The sequence below is a fragment of the Salmo salar genome, chromosome 20, assembly GCF_965601325.2.
Source record: "Salmo salar chromosome 20, fSalSal1, whole genome shotgun sequence".
NCBI classification, from domain to species: domain Eukaryota; kingdom Metazoa; phylum Chordata; class Actinopteri; order Salmoniformes; family Salmonidae; genus Salmo; species Salmo salar.
The window spans coordinates 85694984-85710156 of record NC_138310.1 but is presented as its reverse complement, the minus strand read 5'-3'; the positions used below and the strand labels follow the sequence as shown (position 1 = coordinate 85710156).

General features: G+C 43.9%; 2 protein-coding genes across 2 annotated transcripts in view; one reads left to right on the top strand and one right to left on the bottom strand.

Annotated features, from left to right (window-relative positions):
* LOC106581449 (voltage-gated potassium channel subunit beta-1) overlaps positions 1–11819 on the top strand; it is a 176366-nt gene extending 164547 nt beyond the window's left edge. Inside the window, exons 13-14 of the mRNA XM_045704032.2 lie at positions 134–222; positions 8999–11819. Of these exons, the coding sequence (XP_045559988.1) occupies positions 134–222; positions 8999–9088 (179 nt within the window). The 3' untranslated portion in view covers positions 9089–11819. The remainder of the gene's footprint in view (positions 1–133; positions 223–8998) is intronic.
* Positions 11820–12150: 331 nt separating this feature from the next.
* Positions 12151–15173, bottom strand: part of LOC106581450 (translocon-associated protein subunit gamma) — a 4262-nt gene continuing 1239 nt past the window's right edge. Inside the window, exons 4-5 of the mRNA XM_014163515.3 lie at positions 12852–12983; positions 12151–12316 (exon numbers count right to left, since the gene is read on the bottom strand). Coding sequence (XP_014018990.1) covers positions 12250–12316; positions 12852–12983 — 199 coding nt within the window. The 3' untranslated portion in view covers positions 12151–12249. The remainder of the gene's footprint in view (positions 12317–12851; positions 12984–15173) is intronic.

Genomic DNA, 15173 nt, shown 5'->3' with positions numbered 1-15173 from the left:
TCATGTTTCATGTTTTGTGTGGACCTCAGGAAGAGTAGCTGCTGCTTGTGCAACAGTTAATGGGAACCTAATAAAATACCAAATGTCCCCCCGCTCTCTCCTTTCCGTACTCTTTCCTTCTCTTCTTCAATAGCCTGGTGTTTGAGGAACGAGGGGGTGAGCTCAGTCCTCCTGGGATCCTCCAGTCCAGAGCAGCTAACAGAGAACCTGGGTTCCATACAGGTAAACATCACAGGAGGTTGGTGGTAATGACTGGAGTGGAATCAGTGGAATGGTATCAAATATATCAAATACATGGTTTCCAGGTGTTTGCTGCCATTCTATTTGCTCCGTTCTGGACATTATTATGAGCCGTTCTCCCCTCAGCAGGCTCCTATGGTAAACACACACACACACGCACACGCATTTTTGGGGAGTGAAAATGAATTCCCATTCAAATTCCGATTTACCTTAACCCTAAACCTAACCCAAACCTTAACCTAACCCTAAACCTAACCCAAACCTTAACCTAAACTCTAAACCTAACCCAAACCTTAACCTAACTCTAAACCTAACTCCTAAAGCTAACCTTAAAATCAAATGAACATTTTATTTGTCACATGCGCCGAATACAACAGGTGTAGACATTACAGTGAAATGCTTACTTACAAGCCCTTAACAAACAATGCAGTTTTATGAAAATATATATAATTAAAGAGCAGCAGTAAAATAACAATAGCGAGGCTATATACACGGGGTACCGGTACAGAGTCAATGTGTGGGGGCATCGGTTAGTGAGGTAACTGAGGTAATATGTACATGTAGGTAGAGTTATAGTGACTATGCAAAGATAATAAACAGAGAGTAGCAGCAGCGTAAAATACCTTAAATCTAACCCAAACTTAAATCTAACCTTAAATCTAACCCTAACCTTAAATCTAACCCTGACCTTAAATCTAAGCCTGACCTTAAATCTAACCCTGACCTTAAATCTAACCCTAACCTTAAATCTAACCCTGACCTTAAATCTAAGCCTGACCTTAAATCTAACCCTAACCTTAAATCTAACCCTAACCTTAAATATAACTCTGACCTTAAATCAAACCTTAACCTAGCCCAAAACCTAACCGTAAATCTAACCCTGACCTTAAATCTAACCTTAACCTTAAATCTAACCCTAAACTTAAATCTAACCCTACCCTTAAATCTAACCCTAACCTTAAATCTAACCCTAACCTTAAATCTACCTCTAACCTTAAATCTAACCCTGACTTTAAATCTAACCCTAACTCCTAAACCTAACCTTAAACCTAACCCTAATCTTAAAGGGAAACTTCACCGCTAGACACTGTTTTTCCATTATAAGGTTAGGGTGTTTCAGAAATAATTAATTTTCACATCGGGAGTTCAACCAATGACATCATTTGTTGATTGAGCCTGTTGTCTAATGTAAAAATGAACGGGGGCATGTTTTGTAGCAATTATTGTGGCCTTTGTGTTTCGCTGATTGCACGAGTTGATATGATTGTCCTTGCTCAATAGAGCCACTGGGCTTGTCTCAATGTTTCTGTCTGCCACGACATTGCAGGATATCTAGGTTGACTCATTTTCCCTGGCTTTGTAAAGACTATAGCCTGATGGGAGCCATACTTCCTTGTTCCGGCTCTGATCAGGCCCTACACCCAAACAAGGGCACTCCGTTCATCCACCTCTGGCCTGCTCGCCTCCCTACCTCTGAGGAAGCACAGTTCCCGCTCAGCCCAGTCAAAACTGTTCGCTGCTCTGGCACCCCAATGGTGGAACAAGCTCCCTCACGACGCCAGGACAGCGGAGTCAATCACCACCTTCCGGAGACACCTGAAACCCCACCTCTTTAAGGAATACCTAGGATAGGATAAAGTAATCCTTCTAACCCCCCCCTTAAAAGATTTAGATGCACTATTGTAAAGTGGTTGTTCCACTGGATATTATAAGGTGAATGCACCAATTTGTAAGTCGCTCTGGATAAGAGCGTCTGCTAAATGACTTAAATGTAAATGTAAATGTTCCCACCCTCGAAGGCAGGCTTTTCAAAACGCTGGCGGGACTAGTTTACAAGTTCACAGGAGCTCTGTTACCATTCACTGTCTATCCGAGACTGCTAAATAATTAGCTACCATGGATGCTTCTGATGATTCCTCTTTCCAAGAAGATGACAAAACATTTGTTGATGTTATTTTAGATAGGAACATACAGCCCAGAAGATTTGTTTGTACTCTTAAGTCTTCCTGGAAAGACATGATGACTGATCATGAGGATGTGTAAGCATACAATAAACCATGTCCATCTGTAAACAAAAGGGTACAGTAGACTGGTATGTGTTTTGCTACACTCAGAGCCAATAACAGGCCATTGAGATGGGCTGTTAGCAAAGATGTGAAAAGTTTGAGGGTGTGCTTGACTTGTAGACAGTTTAGTCGGGTATTGCTATATATGAGCACCTACAGTTATGCTGTTGAGTAGACGAGCACTGCTAACAACAGTGAATAGGCTAGAAGAGTATACTAACAGCCTCTGTCCCCCATAACAAAGAACTGACTGCAAGGGTGTGAAAAGTTTGAGGAGCACTTGTCTTGTAGACAGTATATATGTTTTGGTGATTTTTGTTTTCTCAAGAGGGTATTGTGCTTTTATAAATACCTTTGGCTGTCCTGGCTGCTTTCAAAGTCAGAGGATGTTGAGCTTCAGCTTAATACAGGCTGAAAGCTTTCATCCAATGGGTGTACAGGCTGAAAGCTTTCATCTAATGGGTGTACAGGCTGAAAGCTTTCATCCAATGGGTGTACAGGCTGAAAGCTTTCATCCAATGGGTGTACAGGCTGAAAGCTTCCATCCAATGGGTGTACAGGCTGAAAGCTTCCATCCAATGGGTGTACAGGCTGAAAGCTTCCATCCAAATGGGTGTACAGGCTGAAAGCTTCCATCCAATGGGCCTACAGGCTGAAAGCTTCCATCCAATGGGCCTACAGGCTGAAAGCTTCCATCCAATGGGTGTGCAGGCTGAAAGCTTGCATCCAATGGGTGTACAGGCTGAAAGCTTCCATCCAATGGGCCTACAGGCTGAAAGCTTCCATCCAATGGGCCTACAGGCTGAAAGCTTCCATCCAATGGGCCTACAGGCTGAAAGCTTCCATCCAATGGGCCTACAGGCTGAAAGCTTCCATCCAATGGGCCTACAGGCTGAAAGCTTCCATCCAATGGGCCTACAGGCTGAAAGCTTCCATCCAATGGGCCTACAGGCTGAAAGCTTCCATCCAATGGGCGTACAGGCTGAAAGCTTCCATCCAATGGGCCTACAGGCTGAAAGCTTCCATCCAATGGGCCTACAGGCTGAAAGCTTCCATCCAATGGGCCTACAGGCTGAAAGCTTACATCCAATGGGCCTACAGGCTGAAAGCTTACATCCAATGGGCCTACAGGCTCTGTACTACTAAAGCTGGTGTCTAGGTCATCGTCATCACCAGAAGCAGCAAGATGAGTCTGTAGGACACACAGTAGTCAATGATTAGCCAACGTAATGCTGCTTTGCCCCCCATCAATACACACTCAAACAACCTACTATATCCACCCACATGTCAATAATCATGCATACTAACCTTCACACACAATACCCTCCCCCAACAGACACCACCCACACCATCCCCTCCTCACAATACCCACCCCCAACAGACACCACCCACACCATCCCCTCCTCACAATCCCCTCCCCCAACAGACACCACCCACACCATCCCCTCCTCACAATACCCTCCCCCAACAGACACCACCCACACCATCCCCTCCTCACAATACCCTCCCCCAACAGACACCACCCACACCATCCCCTCCTCACAATACCCTCCCCCAACAGACACCACCCACACCATCCCCTCCTCACAATACCCTCCCCCAACAGACACCACCCACACCATCCCCTCCTCACAATACCCTCCCCCAACAGACACCACCCACACCATCCCCTCCTCACAATACCCTCCCCCAACAGACACCACCCACACCATCCCCTCCTCACAATACCCTCCCCCAACAGACACCACCCACACCATCCCCTCCTCACAATACCCTCCCCCAACAGACACCACCCACACCATCAATCAATCAATCAATCAAATTTATTTTTATATAGCCCTTCGTACATCAGCTGATATCTCAAAGTGCTGTACAGAAACCCAGCCTAAAACCCCAAACAGCAAGCAAAGCATGTGAAAGAAGCACGGTGGCTAGGAAAAACTCCCTAGGAAAAACTCCCTAGAAAGGCCAAAAACCTAGGAAGAAACCTAGAGAGGAACCAGGCTATGAGGGGTGGCCAGTCCTCTTCTGGCTGTGCAGGGTGGATATTATAACAGAACATGGTCAAGATGTTAAAATGTTAAAATGTTCATAAATGACCAGCATGGTCAAATAATAATAATCATAGTAGTTGTCGAGGGTGCAACAAGCACGTCCGGTGAACAGGTCAGGCTTCCATAGCCGCAGGCAGAACAGTTGAAACTGGAGCAGCAGCACGGCCAGGTGGACTGGGGACAGCAAGGAGTCATCATACCAGGTAGTCCTGAGGCATGGTCCTAGGGCTCAGGTACTCCGAGAGAAAGACAGAAAGAGAGAATTAGAGAGAGCATATTTAAATTCACACAGGACACCGGATAAGACAAGAGAAATACTCCAGATGTAACAGACTGACCCTAGCCCCCCGACACATAAACTACTGCAGCATAAATACTGGAGGCTGAGACAGGAGGGGTCAGGAGACACCATCCCCTCCTCACAATACCCACCCCCAACAGACACCACCCACACCATCCCCTCCTCCAACAGACACCAGTCACCCACCCACACCATCCCCTCCTCACAATACCCTCCCCCAACAGACACCAGTCACCCACCCACACCATCCCCTCCTCACAATACCCGCCCCAACAGACACCACCCACACCATCCCCTCCTCACAATACCCTCCCCCAACAGACACCAGTCACCCACCCACACCATCCCCTCCTCACAATACCCTCCCCCAACAGACACCAGTCACCCACCCACACCATCCCCTCCTCACAATACCCTCCCCCAACAGACACCAGTCACCCACCCACACCATCCCCTCCTCACAATACCCACCCCAACAGACACCACCCACACCATCCCCTCCTCACAATACCCACCCCCAACAGACACCACCCCCTCCTCACAATAGCCACCCCCAACAGACACCATCCCCTCCTCACAATAGCCACCCCCAACAGACACCAGTCACCCACCCACACCATCCCCTCCTCACAATACCCACCCCAACAGACACCACCCACACCATCCCCTCCTCACAAGACCCACCACCAACAGACACCACCCCCTCCTCACAATACCCACCCCCAACAGACACCACCCCCTCCTCACAATAGCCACCCCCAGCAGACACCACCCCCTCCTCACAATACCCTCCCCCAACAGACACCACCCCCTCCTCACAATACCCACCCCAACAGACACCACCCCCTCCTCACAATAGCCACCCCCAACAGACACCACCCACACCATCCCCTCCTCACAATACCCACCCCCAGCAGACACCACCCCTCCTCACAATAGCCACCCCCAACAGACACCACCCACACCATCCCCTCCTCACTAATACCTCCTTTCCTCCAATTTACACTTCAAGCATTGAATGATCAATTAAACCTCCTTAATAGAAAACTACAGTAGAAGTTGTAGCCTACTTGTAAACAACATGGACCACGGTTATGGCTAGCTCCAGTATATATATATATATATATATATGCTTATCAAATCAAATTTTTATTTGTCACATACACATGGTTAGCAGATGTTAATGTGAGTGTAGCGAAATGCTTGTGCTTCTAGTTCCGACCATGCAGTAATATCTAACAAGTAATCTAACCTAACAATTTCACAACAACTACCTTATACACACAAGTGTAAAGGAATGAATAAGAATATGTACAAATAAATATATGAATGAGTGATGCCTGAACGGCATAGGCAAGATGCCGTAGATGGTATAGAGTACAGTATATACATATGAGATGAGTAATGTAGGGTATGTAAACATTATATAAAGTGGCGTTGTTTAAAGTGGCTAGTGATACATTTATTACATACATTTTCCCATTATTAAACTGGCTGATGTTGAATCAGTATGTTGGCAGCAGCCTCTCTGTTAGTGATGGCTGTTTAACAGTCTGATGGCCTTGAGATAGAAGCTGTTTTTCAGTCTCTCAGTTCCAGCTTTGATGCATCTGTACTGACCTCGCCTTCTGGATGTTAGCGGGGTGAACAGGCAGTGGCTCGGGTGGTTGCTGTCCTTGATGATCTTTTTGGCCTTCCTGTGACATCAGGTGTTGTAGGTGTCATGGAGGGCAGGTAGTTTGCCCCCGGTGAGGCGTTGTGCAGACCTCACTACCCACTGGAGAGCTTTACGGTTGTGGGCAGAGCAGTTGCCGTACCAGGCGGTAATACAGCACGACAGGATGCTCTCAATTGTGCATCTGTAAAAGTTTGTGAGTGTTTTTCGTGACAAGCCAAATTTCTTCAGCCTCATGAGGTTGAAGAGGCGCTGCAGCGCCTTCTTCACCACGCTGTCTGTGTGGGTGGACCATTTCAGTTTGTCCGTGATGTGTATGCCGAGGAACTTAAAACTCTCCACCCTCTCCACTACTGTCCCGTCGATGTGGATAGGGGGCTGCTCCCTCTGCTGTTTCCTGAAGTCCACGATCATCTCCTTTGTTTTGTTGACATTAAGTGTGAGGTTATTTTCCTGACACCACACTCCGAGGGCCTTCACCTCCTCCCTGTAGGCCGTCTCGTCGTTGTTGGTAGTCAAGCCTACCATTATAGTATCATGGATTCATGGAAATATTTAGTAGATTTTAGTAAGATGTTAGAAGGTGACTTGATGTTGATGGGATCAGACTCTAAGTAGAACACAATCACGTTGGACTCTGCAGTAGTTGGTTAGCTAGCTAGATAATGGTTAGCTAACGTAACCTTAATTAACCTAACGAAGCTAACGTTAGCTTCGTAAGTTACTAATCACATTGCCAGATAGCAGCTGCCAATTTACATTGATATGCTTTGGAATGTCTAGCCAGCGTATTATGAAAGCTAGCTAGCTAGCTATATTTTGGTTATATTAACAAATGTAGTTTGCTAGCAAATTACAGTTGAAGTCGGAAGTTTACATACACTTAGGTTCGAGTCATTAAAACTCATTTTTCAACCACTCCACAAATTTCTTGTTAACAAACTATAGTTTTGGCAAGTCGGTTAGAACATCTACTTTTTGCATAATGACCGTCGTTATGTTTGGAGGAAAAAGGGGGAGGCTTGCAAGCCAAAGAACACCATCCCAACTGTTAAGCATGTGGTGGCAGCATCATGTTGTGGGGGTGCTTTGCTGAAGGAGGGACTGGTGCACTTCACAAAATAGATGTCAACGTGAGGTAGGAAAATGATATGGATATATTGAAGCAACATCTCAAGACATCAGTCAGGAAGTTAAAGCTTGGTCGCAAGTGGGTCTTCCAAATGGACAATGACCCAAGCATACTTCCAAAGTTGTGGCAAAATGGCTTAAGGTCAACAAAGTCAGGGTATTAGAGGTATCACAAAGCCCTGACCTCAATCCTATAGAAAATGTGGGGGCAGAACTGAAAAAGCATGTGAGAGCAAGGAGGTCTACAAACCTGACTCTGTTACACCAGCTCTGTCAGGAGGAATGGGCCAAAATTCACCCAACTTATTATGAGAAGCTTGTGGAAGGCTACCCGAAATGTTTGACCCATGTTAAACAATTTAAAGGCAATGCTACTAAATACTAATTGAGTGTATGTAAACTTCTGACCCACTGAGAATGTGATGGAAGAAATAAAATCTGAAATAAAGAATTCTCTCTACTATTATTCTGACATTTCACATTCTTAAAATAAAGTGGTGATCCTAACTGACCTAAGACAGGGAATTTTTACTTGGATTAAACGTCAGGAATTGTGAAAAACTGAGCTTAAATGTATTTGGCTAAGGTGTACGTAAACTTCCGACTTCAACTGTAGCTAGTTAGCTGAGGTAACGTTAGCTACGTTACCTCAGCTTGACTTATTTTCTGCTGCGTTGATGTTGACTGATCGGATAGCTCCCTCTTTGAAGTGAAGGGCAAAATTGATAGAGTAGCATCCCTTTTCAATGTTCGACGACATGACAAACCCATCAGTTGAAACTTCAGTTCCGTTTCAAAAGTCCTCAGGCTGAAAGTGCTGGCTACAGACATTTTGATAATTCTCACACCTCCATGGAGTGGTCCTCCATGTCCTGAAATCACTATGAATTCTGGATATTGTGGTTTCCTTACAACCAGGCAATGTAGCTGGCCCGTTTCAACCGGTGAGATGCGTAAACGCTCCTATATGCATTTTTATGACACATATGTTATGTTGATAACATTTTATGGAAATATATATATATAGTGAAATCGAGCAGTGGTGAAATTTTCCTTTAACCCTAAACCTAACCCTTAAAGGTGCAATATGCAGGAATCTCTCTGCCATTTCCTGGTTGCTAAAATTATAATAGTTTGCCTAATTTCAGTTTATGTGACAAAGAAGCACTCATAGCGTAGAGAATCATTGTACCATCAAAACTGCTGTGAAATATTTTATTGTATTTTCAGCTGTTTGAAGCTGGTGTACAAAACCGGAAAGTAAAAATCGCAAAAATAAAACTTAAGAACGGGAAGCACAGAAATATCAGACATAGAACAGATCTACCGCTTCTTAGATTTGTTTTCAATGAGAATGAAAGATCTATAACAAATGTTTCTAATTTTAACTAATTCAGGACATGGAAAAAGTCCTGACTTTTCAAACAATGTCTTGTTTTCCTACTTTGTAAGGATATTATGGTCCTGATAATATTGGAAAACACGTGTACTCACACACGTACACTCACACACGTTCTGCTATTTTCCACAGTTCCTTCCAAAAATGACGTCTCATGTGGTGTCGGACATCGATCACATACTGGGGAACAAGCCATACAGTAAGAAGGAGTATCGCTCCTAGACACCCAGGAGGAAGCAGAACCACTGCTGTACAACCTCTGTGGATCCGGTTCCACCAACCACCTGGGTTCAGCCTCCATGGGGTTTCAGCTCAGTCTAATCCAGCCCAGTTCAGGCCTGCTCAGCTCAGCCCCAGCCTGCTTAGCCCAGTGTAACCAAGCTTAGTTCAGCCTAACCAGGCTCACCCTCTGCCTAGACCAGCTTTCAGCTCAGCTTACTCTAACAGTAGATATTCTGACTCCTGAGTTTATTAACCATGTAGATGCATGCTTCCCCTCTCTGGTGTGCCTGGACTTTCTCTTCATAAGCACATTATACAAAACAACACAGAAGAGGGTTAATACTTAGAATATACCGTAAGCTTCTTCTACAATGCATTTTGAAAACAAACTCCTCTCTCCAGCCAGTCTACTGTATTTGACACTTGTTTGACCTTGCAAAGCAGAGCACCCTGGGACATTGAGTTTCAGTGACAGGGGTTTGGTCTGTATGCGAGGGGTAGACTGTGCATGTTGTCGTCCCCCTCTGGTCGTATGAGGAACTGCTATGGAATATCTTTAATAGATTCTCAGCGAGAGAGATATGGAGAATCTCAATCGCTCACTCCTTGCGTCCTCTATCCTCGCCTCTTTCTCAAAACCCATTGGTGGAGAAGATCAGAGGGGCGGGACCTCTGGGTTTCTCATCCAATGGGTTTTGAGAAGAGGAGGCGAAGAGTATGCAATTGAGATTTTCCCCTTGACGTCCTCTCTCCTCACCTCCTTCTCAAAATCCATTGGAGGGGAAGGTCTTAGGGGAGCAAACTCTGACTTTCTCATCCAATTGGTTTTGAGAAGGAGGCGAGGAGAGAGGATGCGAGGAGTCAAGGAAAGGCAACTGAGACTCCCAGTGACACCTGAGTGGGCAGGTGGTCTCCTGTGCTGTACTGTATACTGTGTGTTTGCAGCCATAGAGGATACTCCTGCCTCTGAACTGAACCTGCATCGTTGATTGCTGATGTGAATCAGGGATAGCACAAGCAACTCTGTGACACGACCTCCCACCAGACCAATGTTACCCGCTAGTGTTGCTTGTTTCAGTGATAATGCGAAAGTTAGGTGAAGTATTTAGAGAAATTACAAAGGTATATATTTATTCTATAATAGTATGTGAAAATACATTTCTTCTGAGTGTTTAAATGTTTTGTCTTTCAAGGGTGTATATATTAAACATTATGGGGAAAACCTTGTAACATAAACAGACCTCAAGCCCCCTTTCTTGCAGATTAAAATAAAGCATTCTATAAATAATCTATAAGTATTGTGTAAATAGTGTTCCACTGTTTCTCATTGTGTCAGCAGCACCATGCATACATGGCTGTTTGGTCCTGATACCAGTCCTCCTCCGCTCCTGGGTTTTACACATTTAGCTTAGGCTAATTTTCTTTAAAATAGACGGATTTAGGTGGATTTAACATTTTATAAATAACTCATTATGGGAGAAATGAACAACGGCTTGCTTGGCAGATGGTTAAGTCCTACCATAGGAGCTGGCTGGCACCTTGCTAGGGCAGCAAGTAGCCTAGTGGTTAGAGTATCGGGCCAGTAACCGAAAGGATGCTGGTTCAAACACCCAAGGTGAAACATCTGACAATGTGCTCTTGAGCAAGGCACTTAACCTTAATTAGCTGGAATGGTATTGAACTCCATGTGTTTGATTTCACTCTATTCCAGACATTATTATGAGCCTTCCTCCATCATCAATATTTAGTGTTAAGTTTATGATAACGTCCATGCCTTCTCGCTTACAGATGGTTGCTGTATGTGATGGTTTGCTTACACTTAGGACTGGAATCAATCCGTATCGCAGAAGATCTGTGTTATAGCTCAATTTAAATTTAAAGGGAATGTTACTGCATTCATGGAGACTGCATTCACGGTAACCGCTGCATGTCGGCGCAATCTGAATTTACCTTTACATTTTTACACTGCTCTTCCCCGATACTTCAGCAATAGGGATTGAATCCAGCACTAACAGAGATCAATAGTTAATGATAGATGTTAGCTAGATATCAATCTGATGACTCTCTCCTATACCTACAGTAGGAAGGTGACCAGTGATCAGATTGGGACCAGGCCTTTCAGTGTGCAGTGATCCACCCTGCAGAGTGCCTTGACATGAGCCCTGCTAACAGAACACAGGTGCCCAGCCCCAAATTAACCCCGTCACCCTCATCCATTTAATGAAAGTATTGAATAGGTATAGACAACGTTATAATAGCTCAGATCTACTCAAGCGCACAGAGTAAAAGCTAAGAGTGGGTTTGAGATTGAGTTGTCTGTGTGTGGCAATGGTCTGGTCCCATTCCCTTATCAGCTAGCTCTGAAAGGTTGGTGTGATCTCTGAACATATAAAAGGGCAAGAAGCTAGTGGATTAAATGGAACTAGGCCGCCAGGAATGTCACATGAACTGCCCCAGTTCTACTGACAATATACACTATTGTGTTAAAAGATACCAGAACTTTATGTTTTCTACAGTATTTAAAAGTTACCAGACCGTTATAAAAGTGTTTTCTACAGTACGTAATGTTATCAGAAGAGAATTTACAAACTATATTACTCACATAAACATCAGTGTCTCTCTATCCAGATCAATCATGTTATTTCCTATCCTGTCATGAGAACAGCAACCTCTGTAAATACCCTATATCAATTAGTATGACACTTCATTAATAAATGTATAATGCCAATGATGAATCCCACCTCTTTAAGGAATACCTAGGATAGAATAAAGTAATCCTTCTAACCCCCCTTAAAAGATTTAGATGCACTGTTGTAAAGTGGTTGTTCCACTGGATATCATAAGGTGAATGCACCATTTTGTAAGTCGCTCTGGATAAGAGCGTCTGCTAAATGACTTAAATGTAAAATGTAAAAATGAATTCTATGGGTGTTTCATTCTTGGAAACGGAAATAAATTGTCTGAATATTTGCTGCTTGACAATAATAAATCACATACAAAATGGTTATTGATCTGACCACTCAGGACAGACCTGCATCATGAAGTTCATGAAAACTCACAGCTGAAATTGTGATTATTTTATTCTCCTCACATTCATAAAAGAAAATCCCCTATCTTCACCCCAGCCACCCCTCCCTCTTCTCAGTCATTTATTTCCTCCTTTACTTGGATCCAGTGGACAGCAGGGCGATGAGGCCAGATGAGGCACTGATGGACAGGATGTAGTTACTGTGGGAACAATGGGTTAAGGACAAATAATTTCTGAGGTTGATACACTGGGAAGAAATGGCAGGCAAGTAGGGACAGGGAATAACCTGTCAGGCTTAGCTACATACTTATCGTACATGGGTGAGCATTAACAATCTCCTACAAGCACACACACAGATTTCAGCATCTCCTCCACTCAACCCCATTTCTCAGACATTATTCAGCCAGAGGTAAACAGCAATCCAGAAACGTAAACAGAATAGAAATAGAATGCAGCTGTGACAACCTGGCCATTCAATACAGGATCTGGATTTGAACCGGTGATTGACTAGGCCACAGACTACAGCCAATGAATAATGAAAAAAAGCTTCTCCTTCGAGTACTATAGCACAACAGGACAATGAAAATGCCAGGATGTAAGTCTAGCCTCAACAATCCTTATTAGTAAAGGATTATCCATCTATTTTCAGCTTTACTAAAGCACCCATAGTTCCTACTGGAACTTCACCTTTCTAGTGAAATTGATGAGGATGTTGAATGTGCTTAAAAGGGATACACGGTGGGGTTGAAGTTCTTCAGCAGGAAGAAGGAGGCGATGATGACGAGGACCAGGAACAGAGTGTTGTTATAGAAGATAGAGAAGGTGGTGGCCTCATAGTCAGCTACCTCGTTCTTCTTCCACAGGATCCTAACATGGGGAAGGAAAAGGGTTCATCAACTATTTGTGCATGTATCTGAGAATAGGGTTTCATGGGTAAGGCTGCTGTTCGCTAGCCTGGCCCCAGATCAGTTTGTGCTTTGAGAATAGGGTTTAATGGGTAAGGCTGCTGTTCGGTAGCCTGGCCCCAGATCAGTTTGTGCTTTGAGAATAGGGTTTCATGGGTAAGGCTGCTGTTCAGTAGCCTACTCCATTGTCAAACCATTTGTCATTTAGCAGACGCTCTTATCCAGAGAGACTTACAGTTGTGAGTGGATACATTTTCATTTTTACTGGGAATGGAACCCACAACCCTGGCATTGGAAATGCCATGCTCTACCAACTGAACCACACAAGACCATGGACATTCTCTAAGGAGTTAGCAAGAGATCAGAAACAGACTGGTACCCAGGCTATATTAAAGAGACCTGGAACAGGCTGGTACCGAGGCTATATTAATAAGAGACTAGAAACAGACTGGTACCCAGGCTATATTAAAGAGACTAGAAACAGACTGGTACCCAGGCTATATTAAAGAGACTAGAAACAGACTGGTACCCAGGCTATATTAAAGAGACCAGAAACAGACTGGTACCGAGGCTATATTAAAGAGACTAGAAACAGACTGGTACCCAGGCTATATTAATAAGAGACCAGAAACAGACTGGTGCCCAGGCTATATTAATAAGAGACCAGAAACAGACTGGTGCCCAGGCTATATTAATAAGAGACCAGAAACAGACTGGTACCCAGGCTATATTAATAAGAGACTAGAAACAGACTGGCACCCAGGCTATATTAATAAGAGACTAGAAACAGACTGGTACCCAGGCTATATTAATAAGAGACTAGAAACAGACTGGTACCCAGGCTATATTAATAAGAGACTAGAAACAGACTGGCACCCAGGCTATATTAAAAAGAGACTAGAAACAGACTGGCACCCAGGCTATATTAAAGAGACTAGAAACAGACTGGTACCTAGGCTATATTAAAGAGAGACTAGAAACAGACTGGTACCCAGGCTATATTAAAGAGACCAGAAACAGACTGGTACCCAGGCTATATTAAAGAGACTAGAAACAGACTGGTACCCAGACTATATTAAAGAGACCAGAAACAGACTGGTACCCAGGCTATATTAAAGAGACCAGAAACAGACTGGTACCCAGGCTATATTAATAAGAGACTAGAAACAGACTGGTACCCAGGCTATATTAAAGAGACCAGAAACAGACTGGTACCCAGGCTATATTAAAGAGACTAGAAACAGACTGGTACCCAGGCTATATTAAAGAGACTAGAAACAGACTGGTACCCAGGCTATATTAAAGAGACTAGAAACAGACTGGTACCCAGGCTATATTAAAGAGATCAGAAACAGACTGGTACCCAGGCTATATTAAAGAGACCAGAAACAGACTGGTACCCAGGCTATATTAAAGAGACCAGAAACAGACTGGTACCCAGGCTATATTAAAGAGACCAGAAACAGACTGGCACCCAGGCTATATTAAAGAGACTAGAAACAGACTGGTACCCAGGCTATATTAAAGAGACTAGAAACAGACTGGTACCCAGGCTATATTAAAGAGACCAGAAACAGACTGGTACCCAGGCTATATTAAAGAGACTAGAAACAGACTGGTACCCAGGCTATATTAAAGAGACTAGAAACAGACTGGTACCCAGGCTATATTAAAGAGATCAGAAACAGACTGGTACCCAGGCTATATTAAAGAGACCAGAAACAGACTGGTACCCAGGCTATATTAAAGAGACTAGAAACAGACTGGTACCCAGGCTATATTAAAGAGACCAGAAACAGACTGGTACCCAGGCTATATTAAAGAGACTAGAAACAGACTGGTACCCAGGCTATATTAAAGAGACTAGAAACAGACTGGTACCCAGGCTATATTAAAGAGACTAGAAACAGACTGGTACCCAGGCTATATTAAAGAGACTAGAAACAGACTGGTTCCCAGGCTATATTAAAGAGACTAGAAACAGACTGGTACCCAGGCTATATTAAAGAGACTAGAAACAGACTGGTACCGAGGCTATATTAAAGAGATCAGAAACAGACTGGTACCCAGGCTATATTAAAGAGATCAGAAACAGACTGGTACCCAGGCTATATTAAAGAGACTAGAAACAGACTGGTACCCAGGCTATATT